This window comes from Pristis pectinata, chromosome 3, assembly GCF_009764475.1.
Source record: "Pristis pectinata isolate sPriPec2 chromosome 3, sPriPec2.1.pri, whole genome shotgun sequence".
Lineage (NCBI taxonomy): Eukaryota > Metazoa > Chordata > Chondrichthyes > Rhinopristiformes > Pristidae > Pristis > Pristis pectinata.
This window is the reverse complement of record NC_067407.1, coordinates 57565289-57591429: the sequence shown is the minus strand read 5'-3', so window position 1 is coordinate 57591429 and position 26141 is coordinate 57565289. Positions and strand designations below refer to the sequence as shown.

At 41.3% G+C, this 26141-nt stretch overlaps 1 protein-coding gene across 1 annotated transcript in view; it reads left to right on the top strand.

Annotated features, from left to right (window-relative positions):
- Positions 1-11408: 11408 nt before the first annotated feature.
- LOC127568168 (procollagen galactosyltransferase 2-like) overlaps positions 11409-26141 on the top strand; it is a 143670-nt gene continuing 128937 nt past the window's right edge. Inside the window, 1 exon segment of the mRNA XM_052011598.1 lies at positions 11409-11813. Coding sequence (XP_051867558.1) covers positions 11584-11813 — 230 coding nt within the window. The 5' untranslated portion in view covers positions 11409-11583.

Below are 26141 nucleotides of genomic sequence, written 5' to 3'. Positions count from 1 at the left end.
ACACTACTGTGCCTGCCCTTTAACAAATGTGTTGCAAGAGCACTGCTGCTGATCACATCTGGTAACCCCTAAATAAGAGGTAAAAATTGGACAGTAGGTGATACAAGTCATAGAGTCATAGAATCCTACAACATGGAAACAGGTCATTCGGCCCAACCTGTCCATGCCGACCAGTGGGCACCCTCCCGTATTAATCCCATCTCCAAGCCCTTGGTTTATAATTTATAGCTTGGTTTATAGTGATTCAAATACTCATCTGGATATTTCTTAAATGCTGTCAGTGACCCAGCTTCAACCACTCTCTCAGGCAGTAAATTCCACATACTTACCACTCTCAGGTTGAAGAAGGTCCCTCTCGTATCCTCCTTAAATCTGTTCCCCTTTATCCGAACTCTAGGTCCTCTAGTTTTAGCTACCCCTGATGTGGGGAAAGGTTTCCTGCAGTCTACCATTTCTATATCCCTCATAATTTTATATACCTTAATTATGTCCCCTCCTAACCTCCTTCACTCCAGGGAGAAAAGACCTAGCTTCTCCAGTCTCTCCTCATAACTGAACTGCTCCATTCCAGTCAAGAGCTCTGTAAAAACAATAGATATAGCACATTCCTCTAACAGTATATTATGGGTGAGGTTGGTGTGAAAAGAGAAGGTGCTCATATCCAAGGGTTTTTTTTTTGGCTGAGCACTGTATATTTTTGATAGGCTTTGTGACACTTAAACCTGAAATAATACTTAGCCTTTTGCTCTAATTAAAACGTCAAACAGGGGCAAAAAGCTTGACAGGCGTGTTGTCACTTGTATTAACACAGGGCAGCTTAGGGCATGTATCTGTTTTTGCTTGTGTTCTCCATGAGATTTCCAAATGGCAACCATGACACAACTGTGGCACATTTAAATGATGCAAGACCTGACTCCTTGTGGTATAGGAATACAATGTTGTAGACATTGTGGTGCAGACAATGATGTAACTGACTTTTTTTCTGAGCATTTCTCTTTGTATTTTGATTTTATTTTGCATTTCTTTTGATACAATGTTCTACCAGGGTTGTACAGTATGTTGAAGGTACATTGCAAATTTTCTAGTTTGATGATTTTTTTTTCTTTATATTGTGTCATCAACAGCTCAAATTTAATATAGAAACACAGTACCTGACACCAGCAGTCAAGAACTTGTTAAATGAGGTATATTTTAAACTCAATTATTCCATCACTTTCTTGTGTTGAGCCTTGTAGATAAGGACACTTCAGATGTCAAGAGGTATGTTGTACCTCACAATGTACCCATATTATAGTGTTCTTTTGTAGCCAAGGTACTTACCTGGTTGATTCAGTTAAATGACCAGTCTTTATAATCTATGTGCAAAAAAAGTGGATCTGGCAAATGTTGTGCCACTGAAGGTTGGATTAAAGCTTTCTACTTTATTTTCTGGTAGCAGATAATCCTTTGCTGGTACTTTTGTGTTCATTTATCAACCTGAGTCTGGAGTTAGCTAGTCTCAGCCAAGTCTCCAGGAGGAATGCCACAATTACCCTTGGTTATAGACTAGGGTGGAGATAATTGATCAGGGTTCCTGTTCCTGTGGCATATTCATTAACGCTTGATGAAAACACACCAGTTCACACAGGATTGGGCCACTTTTCTGCAAAGCTTGACAAACTGAATGGTAATAAATGTGACAAGATATCAATGAGTACTGGCATGTGCTACTGCAAGCAGCAGCTTTAGGAAAAGAGATGGGGAGAAAAGTACAAAGATCTTCTGGAGTATACTTCAACAAGAAGTGCTGATGGCATTTTTCCAGAAGCAGAAACAAAACTTCAGATGCTGGAAGTCTGAAGTAAAGATGGAGGATGCTGGAAATGCTCAGCAGGTCAGGCAGCATCTATGGAGACAGAAACAGAGTTAATATTTCAGGTTGATGATGTTTCATCAGAGCTGGAAAAATAAGGGAAAAAAAGGTGTTTTAAGTTGCAGAGAAGTGGGGGGAATATTTATTCCTGAATCAAAATCATGAAAAACACATCATGTGATTTGGCTTCTTATCCCATGTATATTTGTGTACAAATCGAACGTTACATTTCCTAAATCACAACAATGGCTACACTTTAAAAGATCTTCATTTAGTTATGAAGCATTTTGGGATGGTATAAGGATATGCAAATTGTTACATACAAGCAAGTCCAACCATCATTTATGTCATGTTTGAATGCAACAAAAACTCCTAACACACTATAAGGAGCATTATTAAACAAAATCTGACACTGAGCCATCCAAGGAAATTTTAGGATGCCAGGTGATTTTTAAGGAAGCCCACAAATTTATTGAAGAAATTCGGAGCTTGAGGTCCAGGCAGCTGAACCTGTGGTTAACAATGCAGTAGAAATGGGGCAAGTGCAAGAGGCCATAAATGGAAGAGAACAAAATTCTCAAAGGAAAAAGGTTACAGGTAAAGTAAAAGGCAACATAATATACAGAATGGAAAACAAAGATAGGATTTCTAAAATTGTTACAATTTCTGTGTGTTGCCCTGTGGAGGCTGCAATGTAAGAGTGGTTAATGCAGTGCCTTAAAACAATGCATTATATTGAATTCTTCATCTGCTATCAAGTAGCGCCTCTCAATATCATCTAGGAAATGGAATGTCACCAAATAAAGTCAGCAGGAGAAATCTGAAACATCTCTAGAGTTTCCAATTGCAGTTACCAATCATTAAAACAAGGATTGATTGTTCAATGTAGTGGCTGAATTACAAACAGAAGAATGTTTTGTAAAATTCTACCATCTGTTCACTATGCTCTCATTTTCTTACATTCACATGGAGTAAATGGGTTAATTATGTAGTGGGTTTTGATTGACTGAATTGAAGGATATTTTGACAGTACTCTCCATTTCTTCTCAAATTGGCTCAGTTCCTGGATACTTTGTCCTGTCTCATCTATATTCCTTAACCTCTAGTTCTTCATAGTGCCATGTATGTTATTTTCTATTTGGTTCTCTGATTTTTTTTTTGGTTGCCTTTCTTATGGTGGTAAAGAAACTAAATAAAAACGTTTCTTATTCCTGACCAAGCACGACGTGCATTTAAGAAGGGAAAACATGAACGAATGACATCCTTTGAGAATTTAAGGATTTAATTCAGGTCGCCTTTTTCTTGATTCATGCTTGGGCAATGGTTCCTTCAGCATACTTTAAATATTATGTGCATTCATTGACTGAATTTCTGATAGTGAACTGCAAATGATGCATGTGTACCATACTTTTCTTTTTAGGCAGTCCCTCAGGATTGAGGGTGACTTGCTTCCACTCCAGTTCTGTGGGCTCTGAGGTGGCTGACGAGGCCAATGTAGTTGCTGGGATGAATGGGTGAGTACTTTTTGAGATGGGGCAGCTCTTTCTGCTGCTTAAATGAGGATTCTGTTTGCTCCCAATGCATGGACTCGAGGATCTCAATACCATCCAGACTGCTTTTTCTCCACTTTGGAAGTTCATTAAGTTCTCAGGAGTCAGTGGGGAAGTTGCATTTACTCAAGGAGGATTTGAGCACATCCACCTGGTTAACTCCTCTCATGACAGAGTGTCTGATCAGAGAGGCTGGTGTCAGACATACGAGCAATGTGCCCCACTCAGTGGAGCCAGCTGAGTGTAACTAGGGCCACCTTCCTGCATCATTAAAATCCATGCAATGAAGGTATTCCCATTCATGAAATTAGTTCATGGAATTTCAAGATTTTAATCTTTTGGCTGGAAAAGAACAACAACTAGTTCCCAGTCAGCAGAGTTGAGGTTATATGGTAGATAGTGGGAGGGTGTTGGCATTTTGTGAAGCTAGACTGGGCCCAGCTGTCATCTTTGCCACTCCTATGAGTTGAGGTAATTAAAAAAAACAGAAGGTGCTGGCCATCCCCACATAATGAATGGGTTCCATTTTTACAGACAACCATGTGTCAATTTTGTCCATAAGTCAGAAACTACATAAAAATCACTCAATATGATAACCATGCCTCCACGGCATTGTGATGAATGGCATCAAAAGCACGTAAGACTGATAAGAAAAAACAATTACCAAAAGTGAAGAAAGAGAGGAAACTAGTTCTGCCATTTCTAGAAACAAAGATATGTATCTGCATTGGACTTTTGAATTTAACAATATAGGAGCTCGCTTGTATGCAGGGGTGTCCAGGGCGTTCTTAACCTAGGGACAGCCTGTACTGTAAAAATTTAAGAAAGAAACAGTAAACACTTCAGGTTGATGATCTTTCAGCAGAATTCAAAATACTTCTGGTGTAATAGGTTTTAAGGAATTAGCAATACAGAGGTCTACAGAGATGAGTATGGTGGAGGATGAGAGAGAACAAAAGGGAAGTTCTGTAATGTGGTTGAAAGCAGAAGCAATTAGAAGACTAAGGGGATAACACTGAAAGATAAACTGAGTGCTAACGGAACGTAAAAGAACAAATGTTCAGTTGAGGGGTGCTGTCAATGACAAATGGCAAAAAATGCACAACCAATACTTAGCACCTGAGATAGTTGAACTGAATACTGAATGTGAAAGGCTGTGAAGCTTGTAATGCAAAGATGAGGTGATATTCCTTGAGCTTCCTTTTAGCACTACAGGGTCAGTATAAAAGAGAGAGGTTAGAGTGCAAGTGGACTGCAAAATCAAATTGATAAGTAGCTGTAATGACAGGCTCATGGTTATAAACTGAGTGAAAATACTCCATAAAGCCATAACCTGGCCTAATTCTGCTCTCTCAGTGTAGAAAGACTGTACTGCGTGCAGTGAATACAGTACATGCAATTGAGTAAAAGGTACAAATCGCAGATTCATCTGGAATGAATGTTTGGGTTCATCGACAGTGGAGAAAGAGAAATCAAAAGGGGAAAGGGAAGAATCAGAGGTGGACCAGGGGAAGATGAGGGACGAGTGGAAATGGAAGCAAATCTTATGAAATTTTCCAAAATTTCAGGGAAAGTGCAGGAACTAGCATCAATAAAATCATCAATTAAATAAATCCACCATCATGAGGTGCTTCGAGAGGCTGGTCATGGCACGCATTAACTCCAGCCTCCCAGAAAACCTCGACCCACGGCAATTCACCTACTGCCAAAGTAGGTATATGGCGGACGCCATATTCCTGGTCCTACACTCATCTCTGGAGCACCTGGACAGGAAAGACACCTATGTTACACTATCGTTTATTGACTATAGCTCCGCCCTCAATACTATTATTCCCAGCAAGCTCATCACTAAACTCTGAGACCTAGGACTAAACACCTCCCTTTGCAACTGGATCCTTGACTTCCTGACCAACAGACCACAATCAGTAAGGATAGGCGGCAACACCTCTGGCATGATTATTCTCAACACTGGTGCCCCACAAGGCTGCGTCCTCAGCCCCTTACTCTACTCCCTATATACTCATGACTGTTTGGCCAGATTCTGCTCTAACTCCATTTGCAAGTTTGCAGACGATACCACCGTAGTGGCCATATCTCAAATAATGATGTTGGAGTACAGGAAGGAGATAGAGAACTTGGTAACGTGGTGTCATAACAACAACCTTTCCCTCAATGTCAGCAAAACAAAAGAGCTGGTCATTGACTTCAGGAAAGGGGGCGGTGCATATGCTCCTGTCTACATCAATGGTGCTGAAGTCGAGAGGGTTGACAGCTTCAAGTTCCTAGGAGTGAACATCACCAATAGCCTGTCCTGGTCCAACCACGTAGATGCCATAGCCAAGAAAATTCACCAGCGCCTCTGCTTCCTCAGGAGACAAAAGAAATTTGACATGTCCCCTTTGTCACTCACCAATTTTTATTGATGCACCATAGAAAGCATCCTACCTGGATGCATCATGGCCTGGTATGGCAACTGCTCTGTCCTGGACCGCAAGAAACTGCGGAGAGTTGTGGACACAGCTCAGCACATCACAGAAACCAGCCTCCATGGACTCTGTCTATACTTTTTGCTGCCTTGGTAAAACAGCCAGCACAATCAAAGACCCCTCCACCCCAGACATTCTCTCTTCTCCCCTCTCCCATTGGGCAGAAGATACAAAAGCCTGAAAGCACACACCACCAGGCTCAAGGACAGCTTCTATCCTGCTGTTATAAGACTATTAAACAGTTTTCTAGTACAATATGTTGGACTCATGACCTCACAATCTACCTCGTTATGACCTTACACCTTGTCTACCTGCACTGCACTTTCTTTGCACTACCTCAATGCACTGTGTAATGAATTGATCTGGATGAACGGTATGCAAGACAAGTTTTTCACTGTACCTCGGTACAAGTAACAATAATCAACCAATTCCAGTTCCAAAATGGAAGCTATTGATTCAGACTAAAACAAAGAATGTTCCACATATCCTCTGAGAAGCCAGTAATAGCAACGATCCATACAGGTTAATATAGCAGCATCTTTTATTTGGATACCGTGAATGCAATCAAAGTAGGAGTTATTTAAAAGGTTAACAATATCAGGCAGGTGGAGGAGAGTACTGGGGAATGAAGACTGGTACTTGGTTTGTTCAGGAAAAGAAGTCGGCCCTAGTGCCATCTTAGTGCAGAGGAAATGGATCCTCTTGCTGAAAAGGAAATGTTTAGGGTCAGGAAAATGGCACATACATTATAAGCTTCATGGATGTCGGTGGAGAGGGGTCGAAACAGAAGAGTGACAATAAAATAGAGAAAGACAGGCTGAAATGATGGACATAACAGGAAAGTTGAGGTTGTGAACCTTGGGTGATGGCTGTGTGGGGTTGGGGACTGTGAGGTTGGATGTCATGCAGATCAGGTCTACAGAGCAGATAAAGTCTGAGGCAATGTGTTGACATTTGTTGGTGGGGTCAAAGTGTAAGAATTGGCATTTAACCTCTGTAAGGTAGAAGTCATTGTACAAAACAATAAGAACACCCCACCTTGTTAGGAGGTTCAATGACAATGTTAGGGTTGGACAAGAGAGAACAGAGGACATCAGGTTCATAGCACGTCAGATCCCAGCATGGCTGAATAGGATGGTGAAAAGGATGGACAGTTGTTTAAAAGCACAATGAAAAAGAGCTGGATCCTTCATTCACAATGGATATTTTAAAACCGAAAAAGGATGGAATTTTATCAAACGAAGATAAGTTAACTACATTTCTGACACTGGGAGAACAAAAACTTTTTGTCGGGGCAAACTTGCAATCTTTGCAACTACCATCAAGAAATAACACTTTTTAAAATTTTTAATTGTCAGCAAGCCAAAATATGAATAAATGTTTTTCAAACACCTTGTGTATTTTTTCTACCATCTCCAATCATGGTAGGAAGATCATATTAAAGATTAGAGAGGTATTCGTGAATGTGGTTTTGGATCACTGGCTATAATTTGTCCTGTAGTTCACCAGTTGTGGCGTGCTATGTAAGGAAGTGTTATAATTCAAGGGTAATAGTAGATCTAAGTCAGATTGAATGACAACTACACAAAAAGGAGCTTAAAGTTAAGTACAAGCAACACTGATACTTAATTTTAGTACCAGAGATCTGGCTCTCAGTAATTCAAGGAGAAATTATGCTACATTATGAATTAACAAAAACAAAAGCAAATTTACTTGAAATTAAGAAGAAACTGTTAAAATTGCAGAAAAAAATAGTGGTATTTTAAGAAGGATTAGCTATTGTTTTGCTTGGTATCATCCATTAGGTAAAAGGTTCCAGCTGCCTTTCTCTCTTTTTCAGAAAGGAAAGCACATTAGACAACTGCTCATCTACAGTCTGCTTTCAGCTTTTAACCAGCCTTCCATTGATGCTCTTGTCTATATAAAATTTGAAATGAAATTGCAAAATGCTATAATTCTTTTGTTGTCTGAGTGACCTGTTTTCTTACAGATGTTGTGAGTGATGTGGTGAGATTTGCAATCGAGCCAATCTTACTAAAGATTGGTGTCAAACAAGGTGCATCATTGCCCCAACACATTTCCCAACCTCTCTGCCACAATTCTGTACCTCATCTCCAATGAAGTTCTTGAAGGATGGAGCTGACCTTCAGACCTAATGGAAAATGGTTTGACCTACGGCAACTACAGTCAAGAATCAAGTTTACCAGAGCCTCAGTAGTTAAGCTGCAATATGCAGATGATGCTTTCCTTTGCTTGCATGGTGAGGCCAAACTCCAAGCATCTTCATCCTGTTCACTGAAGCATGTGAGAAAGCAGCCATTACACTCAACATCTGCAAGACAAATGAAAAATACAATGATGCTGGAGGAACTCAGCAGGCCAGGCAGCATCCGTGGAGAAAAGCAGATGGTCAATGTTTCGGGTCAGGACGGGTCAGTGTCCTCTCCCAAGTAAACATCTCCAGCACTGAGGCCCCAGTTACACTCTTTCAGCTCCATTGGGCATGCCACATTGTTTGCATGCCCAACACCAGACTCCCAAAACAGATGCTCTGTTTCAAGCTCAGGTGGACAGGGGAAAAGATTCAAGGATGTGCTCAGAGCTTCTTTGATAAAGGGCAGTGTCTTCACTGACTCCTGTAAATCCCTAGCCCATGACCACCTGATGTGAAGAAGGAGCAATACCATGAGGTGCCGGAGGACTGGAGGATGATTAATATTGTTCCGTTGTTTAAGAAAGGCTCTAAGAATAAGCCGGGAAATTATAGGCCAGTGAGCCTGATATCAGTCATGGGTACATTATTAGAAGGCATTCTAAGGAACAGGATATATAAGTATTTGGATAGACAGGGCCTGATTAGGGATAGTCAACATGGCTTTGTGCATGGTAGGGCATGTCTAAGTAATCTTATAGAGTTTTTCAAGGAGGTTACCAAGAAGGTCAATGATGGAAAGGCAGTGGATGTTGACTACATGGACTTTAATAAGGCCTTTGACAAAGTCCCACATGGGAGGCTGGTCCAGCAAGTTGAGTTGCTTGGCATTCAGGATGAATTAGCCATTTGGATTCAACATTGGCTTAGTGGGAGAAGCCAGAAAGTGGAAGTAGATGGTTGGCTCTCTGATTGGAGGCCTGTGACTAGTGGTGTGCCGCAGGGATCGGTGTCGGGTCTGTTGTTGTTTATCATCTATATTAATGATTTAGATGATAATGTGGTAAGTGGATCAGCAAATTTGTGGATGACATCAAGATTGGGGGCGTAGTGGACAGCGAGGAAGGCAATCAAAGCTTGCAGTGTGATCTTGACCAGCTTGGAAAATGGGCTGAAAAATGGCAGATGGAATTTAATGCAGACAACTCTGAGGTGTTGCACTTTTGGAGGACAAACCAGGGTTTCACGGTGAATAGTAGGGCTACGAGGTGTGCGGAAGAACAGAGGGACCTGGGAATACAGGTCCATAGTTCCTTAAAAGTGGCGTCACAGGTAGATAGGGTCGTAAAGAGAGCTTCTGGCATGTTGGCCTTCATAAATCAGGGCACTGAGTACAGGAGTTGGGATGTTATGTTGAGGTTGTACAAGATGTTGGTGAGGCCAAATTTAAAGTATTGTGTGCAGTTATGTTGCCGGGACTTGAGGACCTGAGTTATAGGGAAAGGTTGCATGGATTAGGACTTTATTTGCAGAAAAATGAGGGGAGATCTATAGAGGTATACAAAATTATGAGGGGTATAGATAGGGTGAATGCATGCAGGCTTTTTCCCCTAAGGTTGGGTGAGACTAGAACTAGAGGACATAGGTTCAGGGTGAAAGGTGAAATATATAAGGGGAATCTGAGGGGAAACTTCTTCACTCCGAGGGTGATGTGAGTGTAGAACGAACTGCCAGCAGAAGTTGTATTGTAACATTTAAGAGAAGTTTGTATAGGTACATGGATGGGAGGGGTTTGGAGGGATATGGTCCGGGTGCAGGTAGATGGGACTAGGCAGAAGATCAGGTCAGCATGGACCAGGTGGGCCAAAGGTCCTGTTTCTGTGCTGTAGTATTCTATGACTCTATTAATGCCTGATATAATGCTGCCATTAAATTGCTATTGGCTGTATTAAATAGCTGCTTCTTCTTAAGGAGCCCCATGGGATTGAGCATGACCTGTTTCCACTCTGGTTCTGTGGGTTCTGAGGTGGCTGATGAGGCCAGTGTGGAACCCCCACACTACCACAGATGGGGCAGGAGGTGCCTGACAGAATGGTCAGGTGGGTAGTTCAGAAGCTGTGTTATTTAAGACAGACTTCCATATGCACCCAACGCATAGACTTGAGGTTCTCAATACCGTCACCTTCAATGCACCAGTGCGGTCTTGGGTTTATAGAGGAAAAGGGTATTAGAACATCACTTGTGAAAATAAGGTGGAAATGGTTAACAGAAAACAGATGAGAATTCATTTACTGCAATATAGCATAACATTTATTACAGTGCCAGTGACCCGGGTTCAATTCCTGCCGCTGTCTGTAAGGAGTTTGTATGTTCTCCCCGTGTCTGTGTGGGTTTCCTCTGGGTGCTCCAGCTTCCTCCCACATTCCAAAGACGTACAGGTTCGGAGCTGTGGGCATGCTATGTTGGTGCCAGAAGAGTGGTGACACTTCCGGGCTGCCCCCAGCACATTCTCAGCAATTCAAAAAGATGCATTTCACTGTGTGTTTCGATGTACATGTGACTAATAAATAATCTTATCTTAGCTTCGCTTATTTTATAAAGCAATTATTCTATTACAGAGAAAGAAATGAAAAGAGAAACAGTGAATGTGACCATTCTTTGTATATAGAAAAGAAATATAAATGGCAAAGATTAAAAAGAGTAAAAAAGGATTCCAACAAGAATTAACTTCAAATTAAGAAAGATAGTCAAATATAAGTGCAATATAGAATGGTATTTTTTGTGAGGAGATATTGGGTGTCAATGTTTTTGCCATTAAGGCTGGTCCCCACAGAACCCTTACACAATCAATATACTACATAAATTGAAAGAGCTAATGTTCGAAAGAGCTAATGTTCGAAAGAGCTAATGTGATGTTACACTAAAAATAACATACATCGAGTAATGTAAACTAATTTTGATGTTTCAAAGTAGTCGTAACAAATCCATCTCTAAACGCTCCCAATCTCCATTAAATCATTTTTCTTTGAAGGTTCATTGGTAAATACAACTTCATTTCCCTCTTATTACTTACTTAATTTGTGGAACATTTTAGTAATTAAATGTTTACATATCAGCACACTCCACATGTAAACCGCTGTATTTTGTGATTCAAAAAGAATACGAGGCGAAACTAATCAACATTCAGACATTCCACTTGATTTTTAATATAATGAAACGCAAGAAAGAAGACAATATAACAAAAATATTGAAATTTGTACGTTTATTTAGTCTGTGTTTTTCGATATCTTAACTTAGAGTGTTTATTTGCCAGGTGCGTACATTTTTCATTAAAATATGCTCTGCTAAAGAACAGCAATAGTTCTTGCCGAGAATTACAGCCTTGCTTGTTGGGTGCCTGCAATATTGTATGTAAATGACTGCAGATCGCCGAGTGATAAAAGTCAAGAGAGAGAGAAATCGGGGTTACGACTGCACAGAAGCACCAGCACGGTGCCAGTCACAACAGGACTGGGAGCCTCGCTTTAACGCACCTACTACAACATGGCTGCGTGCACACATCTCTGCAATTCTCTCATCTGCCTGGTGCTCTCGCTGACAGCGATTGCGGGCAATGAGGCTTATTTTCCAGAGGAAAAACAGGCGTCGGAGTCGGTTCTGCAACGACCGAAGGTTCTGCTGGCTATCATCGCCCGGAACGCGGCGCACACACTGCCCCATTATCTGGGCTGCATCGACCGGCTGGACTACCCGAAGGACCGCATCGCTCTCTGGTGAGTTTGGCTGAATGTGCTTTATTTAACTCAGAAGTTTATAGTGAATTTTAAAGAATAAAAAGCAGAAAACGTCAAATCCACTCCGCAGGGTTTAAAGGAAACCTATTCTGAAAGGTTCAGTCTGGGGAGGTTACAGACAACTGTTGCCCCGGCTAGGTACTTACTTAGTATAAAGCATGCTAATTTCTTCCCAAAACTCGGCGGCTTTGCAGTATATGTTTTCTTATTTCGGTGGCAAAATCTTGTTCTGCTTTACCAGATGATTTTAAACACGAAGACCCGCGGAAACTATCGCAGTGGTCCCCGATCGAACTGGGAAACTTGTAGAGCAGCCGATGGCTTCACTTACATTGTGGGAGCGCTACTGAAATGGGATCTAAGTGGAGGGACAATTTGCTTTGGCGGTTTTCCGTGTCATCTTGGGTCTGGGCTCTCTGTCAGGTGGATGGTTATCAGGCACGGGTCGAAATCGTTACCTTGTTATCGAGTTTTACCTGCAGAGTGAATCGAATCTGGTTCTGCAGGCATTGGGTGCCGGTGTCCTTGATCCAGTGGCGGGACTTTGCTGGGTTGTTTTAGCGCCGCCCCCTATTAGGGGAGGTTTAATCTCCCATCCCCTCTCCCTTGCGAACAGATACCCCAAAACTATCAGATTACATTCTCAATCCTACAAATATTCACTTTGAATGCTGAACGGTTTTGCTCGGTATTTCAAAGTGCTGTACACGAGCGTGTGAAAGGTTTCCCAGTGCGATATTAAATCAGACTGAATAACAAGGCTCAGACCTGAAGCAGTGAGCAGTTAGGGCATCAGTCAGCACCAGAGCTGGGGGCAATGGAAAAGACTGCTGCCTGACCTTAGAATTTGCGCACAGACTTTATCTCCCGCGCTGTTGTTTACATCTGTACAGTATGTTTCAATTAGATGTTAGTGAAGGTAAATCACTGTCCCAAAAATAACATGGGGGGGGGTAAAGAAATTGTGCGTTCGGTGTTTTCCTTCCAACTCTTTTCGTTCGTTAATTTTAACGCCATTGGAAACGAGAAAGAAGGTTATCTATCCTGATCGGGAGGCGGGATTGATGTGAAAGGACTGACGCCCCCAAGCAGCTTCTAACAATCTCAAGTGTATTGACTCTCGAGAACAAATGCTTCCTATTTTAAACGTGCCGTGGACATGTTTGACCCACCCCCGGACTCCGGGAGGCAGTACCGAGCATCTGGTGTTCCCTTCGCCCTCGCAGGCAGCCACGCTGGTGTGAAGGATGGCAGTGACATTGATAGAATTCTTCGGTTCAGAGCTGAATGGGGAAGAAGGGATCACTGTTTAAAAGGTGGACTGTGTACGTCTGTATTTACACATTACACATCAGCACGTGATTTTCCTCTGCTCTTTCCCGGAGTTTTTTTAAAAAATATAACCGAGGGTCTTGAAGGAGTTAAGGCAGCCTACCATGCTGGTCATTTCTGCAGTCGGAGTGTGTCAGCGGGGCGGGATCGTTCGAGGCTTTCTGGCCAGCGGCTCGAATCCATTAGCACGCTATTGATATTTTTGCATCAATGAAACTTGAGGGAGTTTTTTTTAATGTTTTAAAAAATACACCCTCTTTTACTTATAGGTGACCATTAGCAATAATCGTACTCCGTAGTGCCACCGTTTCAAAGTGGATCGGGACTTTACCGCAGCCCGGAGTATCTGCAGGTTTTAAACGGTCAAATTTGTCCTTAATCTGTGAATTTCATGCGCCCTCCTCTCGGAATCAACGTTAATGAGGAGAAATGTGCATTCCGTGAGCACAAATTTAAAAATACAAGCAGAAAATGCTGGAAATACTCAGCAGGTCAGGCGGTGAGGGGAACGGGGATTGCTGTTTTGATTCCTCGCTCCCGTGCTGATAACACAACAGCTCCCCTCCCCCCACCCAGATTGTTACAAACATTTCCCGGCGAGTCTGTGGAAGAAGTGATTCAGCCCCTGTTGCCCCGTAAACCGGAGCAGCGTAGAAGCAAGGCCGAGGTGTCTGCTCCTCTACCTGGGCAGCTGCCAGTTCTAGGCAGCCCTTGAAAGGTAGCGTTTGTCGTCTGTTGGAATCAAAGCGCAGCGAGGAAAGCTGAATCCCAACATTTGTCTCCCATCCCCCCCCCCCCTCCTCTTCATCGCGTCGGTTTCGACGGCAGTCTTGTCTTCCGACGTGATGGGCAGGCGTGTCAATCCTGCCCACCGCTGGCGCTCGGGTTACGGAGGAACAGTCGCTGCCACCGCCCCCTCCGTCCAGCGGAACGGTGCCCGGGTGTCCAGGCGGACTCTGGACGCTGCCACCTCCGCCAGCCGACTTGGAGGCTCGGCGCAGCCGGCGACGTGCTGACGGGGGTCTCCGCACTCGGGGGGCGTCCCGGGAGGGAAGACGGCCGTCTTTGCTTAACTGCGTCCGAGAAGCCTGTTAGACATGGGCCAAGGATTTGATATCATACTTCAGTAGGGAATATTACCCAGTATAAAACGGGCTGATATCAGTACTCCGCGTCCAACACAGGGCTAAGCGCCACCGAACCCCCCCCCCCCCTCCCAGTTTTACGCAGGTTGAGGGGCGGTTTTAAATACTAAAATTCTCCCCTGCTGTGTAGAAGTACACCAAAGCAGTAGTTTACATACCTACTGGCGAATGGCATGTTAGATTATCACAGGATTTCTTTCAGAAAGGTTGTCTTGCAGACGTGTGTGTATGTAGTCTCGCAGTGTTGTGTCTGCACAAAGTTGTGTACATTCTTGAAACAGACTGAACAATGGTTTTAGACTTGAGGTGGTGGCAGTTGGAATAAGCACCAACCAGAGCTGGGAGTAAGTAATCATTGGCATTTTCGCACCCATTATATCTCCAGTGCTGTTGATATGATCTGCTTCTCTCTGTGCTTCAGTGTGTGTACGCTTCCGCCAATTAAAGGTAAGTTTCCCGGACACCCCTGCCAGTAAGCGAAGAAAGTCATTTTACTGGCAAAAAAATGTGGTTTCCTTGGAACGTTGTCGTTTATTCGTTATAAAACGACTGGGTACGGAAATGACAGATGTTAGAGAGGACTTGGAGCCAACGCGTCAGCATGAACCACATCTGGACACATCATCAGTACCTCTGGTGCCACCCCTGCCTAATCTCCCACCATCTTTCCCCATCTCTAATGTACAATGCCACAGGAGGCTCTTCATTTTCTTCCAAGGGTTTGGATCCTGCCTTGGGTTGTTTGTGTCAGGGATTTTTTTTGTACTCAGTGCACTGGTCAACAGCTGGGTACCAGCTCCCAGCCGGGGGATCCTTGGAATGCACTCTGTGGATGGAGTTCTGCAGGGAATCCTGGCCAATAATAATGCCTCCATTAAAATCACTGAAATTGATTACCTGACCTTTGCTCTTTCACCAATGCCTCTACTTCCTCAGAAGACTAAGGAAATTCAGCATATTCCCACTTTTTACAGATTTGCCTATCCAGATGCATCACAGCTTGGTATGCCAAGTGCTCCAGCGAAGATCACAAGAAATTACAGAGAGTTGTGAATGCAGCTCAGTCTATCATGCAAACCAACCTCTCCTCCATTGACTCCGCCTACACTTCCCACTGCCTCAGGAAATCAACCAACAGAATCAAGGACCCTTCACACCCCATCAATTCTTTCTTCTCCTCTCTCCCATCAGGCAGTAGGTACAAAAGCCTGAAAGCACATACCACCAGATTCAAGGACAGCTTCTATCCCACTGATATCAGACTCTTAAACAGACCTTCCATATGCTAAAGATGAACTCTTGATCTCCCAGTCTACCTTGTCATGGCCCTCACACTTTATTTGTTTACTTGCACTGCACCGTCTCTGTGACTGCAACTTCCTCAATGTTACTACCTCAATGTATTTATGTATGGCACAATCTGGTTGGCAGGTAAACTAAAGTTTTTCACTGTATCTTGGTACACATGACAATAATTGGCGATTGGTTTATTATTATCACATGCATCGAGGTACAGTGAAAAGCTTTTGTTTGTATGCCATCCAGACAGATCATTCCATACACAAGTACATCAAGGTAGTACAAAAGGAAAAACTATGCAAAATGTAGTGTTACAGTTTCACAGAAAGAGCAGTGCAGAAAGACAAATAAAGTGCAAGGGCCATGATGAGGTAGATTGAGAGATCAAGAGTTCACCTTTTGAGATCCATTCAAGACTCTGATAACAGTGAGATAGAAGCTGTCCTTGAGCCTGGTGGTACATGTTCTTAAGCTTTTGTATCTTGTACCAATCCAATAATAAACCAATCCAGTCCAATTCAAGCTACTTGTACATATACTAGCTGCTTGCTACATTTCTTAAATCATAGGAATGGCTGCTTTCCACAAATGCTTCATTGGGGATGTTGCCTCATGGTTTTGAATGGTGTGGGAATCAGGTTTTTCTTTTATCAATGGGCAAAGTTATAACTGTCTTCCTATCAGACGAGGGGTTGGACCCATCCCTGGAACTTTCATCACACTCTCCATTAAGTCCCTAATGAGCAAGTCTGCAAAAGTCATGGCTTTTCTCTCCTTTGGGATTAATTCTTAGTCAGAATTCTGTGTGAAAGCTCGTACGTATCAGGATTAAATTCCATCTGCCAATGCTGTACCTAACTTTCCATCTGATCCATAGCCTGCTGTAGCTTTAAACAACCTTTCTTGTTATGCAAAATGCCACCAACTTTTGTGTCATCCATAAACTTACTAATTATTCCTCCTACGTATACATTCAAGTTGCTAATATATATTACAAACAATAGGGATCCCAACATCGATCCCTGCAGTACACCACTGGTCACACCCTTCCACCACTACCCTCTGCCTCCGATCACCAAGCCAATTTTGAATCCAATTAGCCACTTCACCTTGGATCCCATGTGCCTTAACCTTCTGGGCCAAACTACCATGCAGGACCTTGTCAAATGCCTGTCTAAATTAGACATTGTTTACTGCCCTGCCTTCATCAGTCTTCTTAGTTACCTCCTCAAATAACAATCAGATTAGTGAGGCAGGATTTCCCCTGCACAAAGCCATGCTGACTATCCTTGATCATTCCCTTCCTTTCCATATGTACATAAATCCAGATTTTTCTCCAATAATTTCCCTACCACTAACATAAGGCTCACTGGCCTGTAGTTACCTTCCCAATCCCCACTGCCCTCCAGTCTTCAGGCACCTTACCTGAGGGTGGTGAAGATGTTGAAATCTCCATCAGAGCTCTAGCTATCTCCTCCCGTGCTTCCCATAGCAACCTAGTAACCTGGGATAGATCTCAACTGGCCCTGCCGATTTATCAAATCTTAGGGGTCCCATGACATCTAGAACCGCCCGCCCCCCAATACTGACCTGCTCCATGTACCCCTCCCTGAACTCTCTGTTTTCCATTTCCTTCTCCTTGGTGAATACCGTTGAGAAGTATTCATTATGGACATCACTTATATCGCCGGGCTCCACACACTGATTATCCCTTTGGTCCCTAAGAGGGCCTGCTCTTTCCCTGGCTACCCTCTTGCTCCTGATGCACTTATAGAATATCAATCACTCCATGCTCCCTGTTGATCACCACTTTATTGCCACCTTTCACTCTACAGGAATTGCTGATTCACAACCCCACTCCCCTGCCTAATTTGTGTCCATCTACTTCCAACCCACATTGTCCAATCCCTCTAAGCCTTTTCCCTCTACCCTTCCATTGATATCCCATTCCTCAGCCTCACCCTGAGTTACTATTTGCAAATCCAATTGTCCAGTAGCAGTGATGAGCATTGGTCATATGATTTGAACTAGATGCTATTCAGCCCCTGCAGGCAATGGAAAATGTGCATTGTTGAACTTAAAGTACATTTTTACATACTTGGAAGTGATATGTAAGGGAGAAGTATATTCAGAGTTGCAGTAGTTAGTATATGATTTCTGAAGACTTGAGCAATGGGGTATTATTGCTTAACATATTCCCTGCATTTGCATTTCATATTGAATGTACGCTCTGAATGTACAATGCATATTTGCATTGTTGGTAACAATCACACTTCCTAGTGACCCCTAAGTCATTCTGGAGGACTGCACATCCTGGTTATTCACTACTGAGAAAACCCTCCAGTATGAATGATCTCACATTTGCTTGTATTGAGATTTATTAGCCACACATTTGCCTATTTATGTAACCTATTAATATCTCATTTTGTACCGTATGCTTTCAGTTACCCTGTGAACAATCCATCTTATTTTTATGTCAATTGCAAACTTGGATTTAAGGTTCTCTGTTCCATCACCAAAGCTGTTTTCTTTATGTTGCTATTTATCAAGTTTTTCTTTCATTATTGTATACCTACCCTTCTCTGAATTGTTACAAGCTCACTAGAGTATTATGAAAATTTCCCATGTAATCTTGTCATGTTGCAATTGCATGATGCATTGCAGCACCAACATGAGCAAGAGCTGCAAATATACAATGTGGGCTGCTTCCATTATAAAAGTGGGCATAGGAATTTTTAAACAAAACACATAAGGAGAGTAATATGAATTTAAAACAGGAACTACGTTATGTCTGTGTACCGTGACCCTATTATTGGTTTTAGGGATAGTCACTCCCTAACCATTCCAATATATTATCCCCACCCCCTATTCTTTTGTGCAGTAATCTTTTAAGTGGTACCTTATCATTTTTTAAAAATCCAAATGCAAACATCTACTGTTTCCCCTTTATACATCCTGTTTGATAAACTCTTAAAGAATTCTAGCACATTTGCCAAATGTGATTTGCCAAATGTGATTTCCCTTGCATAAAACCATGATATCTGCTTGATTGCCTTATGATTTTCTAAATGCCCTGCTATTACCTTCTTATTAATGGATTACTGCATTTTCCCAATGATTATTGTTAGGCCAACTGGTCTATGGATTCCCGCTTTCTGTCTTCCTCCCTCCTCATGTTCTCGACAATATACCACAACCAGCATGACTAGAATATCTTATCTAGTCATCACCTTATACATTAATTCAGATCCTGCTGTGTGCAAATTGATGACTCTCATCCAGCTTACAGAAATGACCATGTATCAGCTGCTGTTGGGATCTGTAGGAAATCATCAGATATTCATGGTTTACATGAACAATTCAGGTGATAAATCAGAGTTTAATGCATTCAAGTTTGCCAATGAAATAAAGTCAGATGGAAAAGTGAACTGTAAGGATGCAGTGTCCACCATGGGATATGGACTGGTTAAGCCATAGGGTGCAAGGGTCTCAGATGGAGTATAATTTTGGAAAATGTGAGGTCCTGTATTTTGATAGGAAGAAAGGAAAAAACAGAATACCTTTTAAATGTTAAGAAATCAGTACGTGATGGCGTACAGAGGGATCTGAGGGTGCTGGTTCAGGAGAAGCAGAACGTAAAGATGTAGATACAGCAAGCAATTGAGAAGACTAATGGTGTGTCACCCTTTAATGTGCTTGGAATAAAAAAGTCAGATGTACTTGCTGAAATTGTGCTGGACTTTGGTAGCACCTCACTTGGAGCCTCCGTACCTGAAGAAGAATATACTTGCCTTTCTGGCAGTGAAGTATAGATTCACTAGATTGATTCCTGTAATGAGGTGGAGAAATTATGGAACTTTGGTTTATACCCAGCAGAGTTTTTGGCTCACTGTTGGGAGGTTGTTTCTTCAAACTGGAGAGTGCAGAATTAATGGGTATAATCCCAGGATAAGCAATTGCCATTTAGACTGAGATGAAAAGAAGTTACCTTATGTAAAAGTTTGGAACTCTCTACCTTAATGGGCTGTGGATGCATTTATGGATGAGATTGATAGATTTTTAGATACTAAGGCAATTGGAGGATATGCGGGTTGGGTGGGAAAGTGTGTTTGAAGTATAGGCAGGGAATAAAAACAGAAAATACTCAGCAGGTTAGACAACACCTATGGAGAGAGAAACAGAGTTAATGTTTTAGGTTAATGCTTTTTCATCAGGTTTCTTATCGATTGAGAGCAGGCTTGAATGGTTACATGGCCTACGTCTACTTGGGTTTCTTTGGATGTTCTGAGCCCATGCTGGGAGCTACATTAATCAAAGTGCATTTTTTTCTTATGTCAGACACAATTCACCATTGGAAAATCTATAAAATTACAGATGCTGGAAATCTGACAAAAAGTCTTTGACCTCACATGTTAACACTGTTTCTCTATCCACAGATGCCAGGTAAGCGAATTGCTGTTACTATTCATTATTATATGGAACCATTTTCTACAGGAGGCTTATAACTACTCTTTCTAAATTAGCTACAGAGTGACTGAGAAGCTCTTATTTTGAGGCAAGCAACCTTATCATCTGGTCCAGAGTGTCAATTCACATGGTGACTTTTTATACATGAAATGTATTCCTTTCAGATCTTCTGGAATCCTATACAATACATGCTATCAGTTGCTGGTGATAGATTTGCATTGTATTCCTGTCAGTGCTTCACAGTATTCTTGTGAACTGTAATAAAGGAATCCAATGTCAACCTCAATGCCTCCATTATCTTTATAAAGGGCTATAACTGATATCATTCAACCTGAACTGTTTATGTTTTCATTTTCCTTTCTGGCCTAGATTGCTGGGACAGAACCAGAATCAGGTTTATTATCACTGACATATCTCGTGAAATTTGTTGTTTTGCGGCAGCAGTACAGTGTGAGACGTAAAATTACTGTAAGTTACAAAAATAAATTAATAGTGCTAAAGAAGAATAACGAGGTAGTGTTCATGGGTTCATGGACCGTTCAGAAATCTGATCGCGGAGGGAAAGCAGCAGTTGCTGAAATGTTGAGTGTGGGACTTCAGGATCCTGTACCTCCTCCCCGATGGTAGTAACATGAAGAGGGAATGTCCCGGGTGGTGACAGTCCTGAATGATGGATGCTGCCTTCTTGAGGCACTGCCTCTTGAAGATGTCCTCGATGGCAGGGAGGGTTGTGCCCATGATGGAGCTGGCCGAGTCTACAACCCTCTGCAGCCTCTTTCAATCCTGTGCATTGGAGCCTCCATACTAGGCAGCGATGCAACCAGTCAGAATGCTCTCCACCATATATCTGTAGAAAATTGCAAGAGTCTTTGGTGACATACCAAATCTCCTCAAACTCGTAATGAGGTAGGGCCGCTGGCATGCCTTCTTTGTGATTGCATCAATGTGTTGGGCCCAAGGTAGATCCTCTGAGATGTTGATACCCAGGAACTTGAAGCTGCTCACCATTTCCACCGCTGACCCCTCAATGAAGATTAGTGTGTGTTAACCTGACTTCCCCTTCCTGAAGCCCACAATCAATTCCTTGGTCTTGCTGACGTTGAGTCCAAGATTAAATTAAACATTGCAGTATTTTTTATAATATATCTTACCCATTCTTACAGCAGATGTATTTTCACATTAGCTGCTAATAATGTCTATCCTTCATACTGTTCATACTTAACCCAATATCTTGGTGTTTTTGATTCCAGAATAATGGACAGTAAATCATTCTTTAGATTTTCCTTAAGTATCTTGGGCTTCTGCAGAACTCTCTTCATGTTGTCAAGAAGTGGCAGAATCTTACAGTCAGTGCATGTAATTTAAATACAAACTTATTATGAGATTGGTTATGATGGCTGTTTGGTCACTTTTGTTTTCAATTTATGATTGCTTAATTTTTCAATCTTAGACTGCCAACCTAATTTATTGAGCAATAACTGATAGTTAATAACTAACAGTAATATGTCTCACATTTTGTGCAGTCAGTTTATGATATATGTTGGTAATCTTTTATATTTTCATTTTGCTTTTTAGTGTCATGGGTTGGTTGATTCTCATCACTGATGTGATATAAACTACTTCTCTTCAAGCTGTATATACATGTTGCAGCATAACAAGCACCTCCAAGAGTTACGAAGCTCCTTTAAATCATAAATTTGATAAGTGTTGCAAAACAGATGCATCTGAAGGATTTTCATGGCTTGGTCCCTTCCTCAAGCAAAATTCAAAATTCCTTAGAACTAATCAAACATCTGTAGCAAAAATTTTGTATTAGTTTTTAAACTCTTAATGTACTGTGACCCTCTGACTTAATGAATACAAGTACAAAGATTGGTATTTGTTAATTAGCTGTTACTCAACAGACATGCCTCTGAGCCAGATTTTGAGTTTTAACTTCAACAATCTAAATTGACACTTCAGTACTTTTCAAAGTGTTGTCTTTCAGATGAGATGCTGAACCAAGGCCACACCAGTCCTCTCAAAAGTGGACATCAAAGGTTAGCTGGCCATTGTTATAATGCTGTTTGTGGGTATGCAAATTGGCTGATGCATTTCCTACACTGCAACAATGACGATACACCAAAAAATGCTTCATTTGCTGTGAAATGCTTTGAGATATCCCAAGATAATTAAAATAAGCTAAGTAAGTACAAATTGTTTTCTTTAAACAATTAGGCAATACTTGTGCCAGGCATTCAGGGAAAAATAAAGATGAAAAAAAGATTAATAATCTTATGACTCCCATGATGTCCCACACTAGTAAATTTGCATTGATAACATAGATTATGGTTGGATAGATCAAGATTAACCTTAATGTTTCTGGTTAATTGGCTCATATCCAAATATATTGAAGTTACCACATTTGTTCAGCAGGATAACTCAAATACATATGTTTTCACAAGAAAATGAAAGAATTTAACACATTGGTATCATACCCCAATACAAATGGCATAGAGAGAGCCCTTTAGTTTCCGAGACTTTTATTAACCAAACTTAAGAAGGAGCCATGAATATAAAATTACTGCCGGGTAATAATGGTGATATGTGGGGCTTCTGAGATTCATAGAATCATCGAGTCCTACAGGACAGACACAGATCCTATGCCAACCATCAAGTACCTATCCACTGTATATTAATCCCATTTACTAGTATTTAGTCTGTAGCTACTATGCCTTGGTCATTTAAGTGCTCATCCAGATGCTTCTTAAACATTGTGAGAGTACCTACCTCCACCATTTTCTCAGGCTGTGTATATTAGACTTCAAATACCCCCTGGGTGAAAAAAATCTTTCTCAAATCCCTACTAAAACTCTTGCTCCTCACATTAGACCTATGCCCTTTGGTCTTAGACACACCTGTCATACAGAAAAGTTTCTTTCTATCTACCCTATCAATGCCTCTCATCGTTTTGTATACTTCCGTCGGCCTCCTCTGCTCCAAGGAAAGCAAATCCCACCTTTCCAATCCCCTCATACCAAAATGTTCCATTCCTGTCCATCCTTGTTAATACTGGACTTCGACATCAGTAAATCAATAATTGTTCATGTTCAATTCTTCTACCATTTCCATAGCAACTTTGGCTGATGGGAGACAGGTCAAGTTAACAAAGATGTACATTTTGTAACACTAACTATCAATTCTCATATGTAGTGGGAGGGTGGGTGTACATTTCTTCTCCCACTTTAGAATATTGATTAATTTGTTCAGGTTCACTCACTATCCATGCTGTATTAAGTAAAACAAAATAAATGGGTTAAGAACCGGATTAAGGTACTGCAAGTAGGAAATTAGAATGAATGTGTTAACCAGAGCAATAAAAATAGTGCAGAGGAAGGACATGGTGTTTGTGAGAAGTTTTGCTTACAGCAGGATTCATGTATTTTACTGTATGGAATAGCCCAGGGTCTTCTTGTGGTTCACAGAACTAATCAATCTGAGCCTTGTCCACATACAGCCGTCCAACAGATGGATTTCCAGAATACAGCATTCCTGCAGATTATCATGCAACTAAATTGCAAATCTGCAGGGGACAAGGTTTTAATGGACTGTATTTGTTTTAACTTTCAAATTGTTCTACTCAAATCTGTTCCTTGTCTTTGCTGATCTTCATGGGTATTCTTCAGACCCAGACAAATAAATTACAGTGAAAGCTAGCATAGCTAAAGGAGGTACGTCATCTAATGTCTCAAAGGTTCATTAATAAATATATTTAGTGATTTACAGGAAATATTGTGAAAGCTTTGAAAAGAAATTGGCAGCTCCACTTAAAATTATATGAATGATACTGTTTCAAAACTTAACAAAATGATTCCATAGGGTAGATATTCAATTTGCTAGCTGGGCACAAATTAGCATTGCAGATCAAATAACATAACACCACCAAACTTTGACTTTCATTAAAAAAGGACAGATTCTATAACTGTCAACTAATCTGCAACAGCATTTTTATAGCCATGTGGTATATTGAGGATATGGCAAATGTGTTTAGATCTCATGTAAAATTCAGTGCTGCAGTAAACATACTGACATCATGCAATTTGTTCAAAGGCTTTCATATTGTTGCCACTTTAAATGTCAGTCATGGCTCAGTTGTTCATATACTCTCCTGTTGAGTCAAAAATTAATTGGTTTAAATCTCACTCTGATAACATGCCTATAATCCAGACCATCGCTCCAATGAATGATTGAGGGAGTACAACCCTGTTGGAAATGTCTTCTGGGTGACATCTGAAAGTTTGACTGCTTTCTTGGGTGTATGCATAAATGGAACATCCGTATTAGTAATCTGGATGCAAGAGCAGAACTGGGCATTTTGCAGTGAGTAGCTCACATACTGATCCACTCAATGTTTCTCCATCAATGCAAGATTCAAGTAAAGAACCTGATGAACTACTCAACCTACTTATAGCACTTCGGAAGCTCAACACTGTCCAGGTGGCCTGCTTGATTAGCACTCCCTTCACTGGACTTTGCATCATTGATTGAGGACTAGGATAAACTGAGTTTGAGCTATCAACAGGACACATTTTAGCCAAATACTTCAATAGCATGCCCAGCTCCTGCACTCTACCATCACTAAAAACTAAGACAACAAGTCTCCTTGAATGCCGCTCTTTGAAGCAAAAAGCTGCAGGTGCTGGATGTCTGAAACACTAAATGCTAAAAACACTCAGCAGATCAAGCAGTATCTGAGAGCGAAACATTAAAGCAGGTTGGCTTTAATTTGTTTCTTTTTTCTTTTGTCTCTAACCATTGATATTTAAAGTAATTGGCACCTAGAAAACCTTGCATTTCTATCGCAGACATTCTCTGTTTTCTTTAGCCCTCCCCCTCTCTGCTCACTTGTTTTCTCTTTTTTGTATTTTGTATTTCTAATAAAGGGATGTCACCTGTCTTTTTCTCTTCACAGATGCTGCCTGACCTGTGATTGTTTCTGGCAGTGTTTTTTTGTCTTGTTTTGTTCATAATGCAGTCAACTGGTCCTCAGTTGCAATCTTGCTTAGGTTTTCTAATGATCCATGGCATGGGATGCAAGGATATCACATCAAAGTAACATAGGTTGCTCTTCTGAGGCTATAGTCGGTAAGGCTGCAAAGGGGTTCTGGTCGAAGTGTGCTCATTCCCCATTCTAATGTCAGAGTAACTAATATGGATTTCATGTGAACAAAGTGGAAAACTGCTCTATTCCTCAGCATTGCCATGCCAGTTAATTAAATTCTCCAGGAGAGCAGGATTGAATGGTTGAGCTTGATTGATCTTTCAGAATTAGTGTTGGAAATCAAAAATTAGATGTGTTGGGTGGAATCTATATATGGTTGCTTTGTAGTCTGTTGGAATGGGGGCCTGAGTAACCATTTCATAGTTTGAGTCTTTATGTTCAAAAGCTGTCTTCCATGAAATGACAAACTTGCAGAGAGCAGAAGGGTTTGGCAATCTAGTATAAGCTTTCTCGCCTGAGTTGCGAAGTGAGCTTTTGATTAAAAATGGTTTTTGCACATTATTCCACAGATTACATCTTTTGGCAAGGAACATTGGCTAAGAATTTGGGTTGTTTTATTTATTATTCATGAATATTTTGTGAAAGGGATTACCTGCTGTGAAGATCACGGTGACATAACTGGTGTTTAATCTGAGCTGTCATCTACCTGTTTTTCCAGAACTGACCATTTGTGCATCTAGCACAAGAATTAATATAAAAGGTTTTTTTTCTCTTGGGAGCAGTCCCTTGATCAAGGTTCCATAATTTCTGGCAGCTCATTATTATTAAAACCAATTAATGATTATTCTTCTGGCTGGTGAGTATCAACAATCAGGATGGGTTTTGGGAACGCGACCATCCAATGCTGATTCTAAACCTCCTGACATTCGTATTTTACAGCAGGGTCACTGGATGAAAGTGATACCATTGGATGAGTTTTTATACCCATTGTGGAAAGAATGAGGACATTTGCACTTTGAGTAATTAGTCCAACAGAGAAGAAGGATTGAATTTGGGAAATGTTGTGTTCCAGGTGATTCCTTC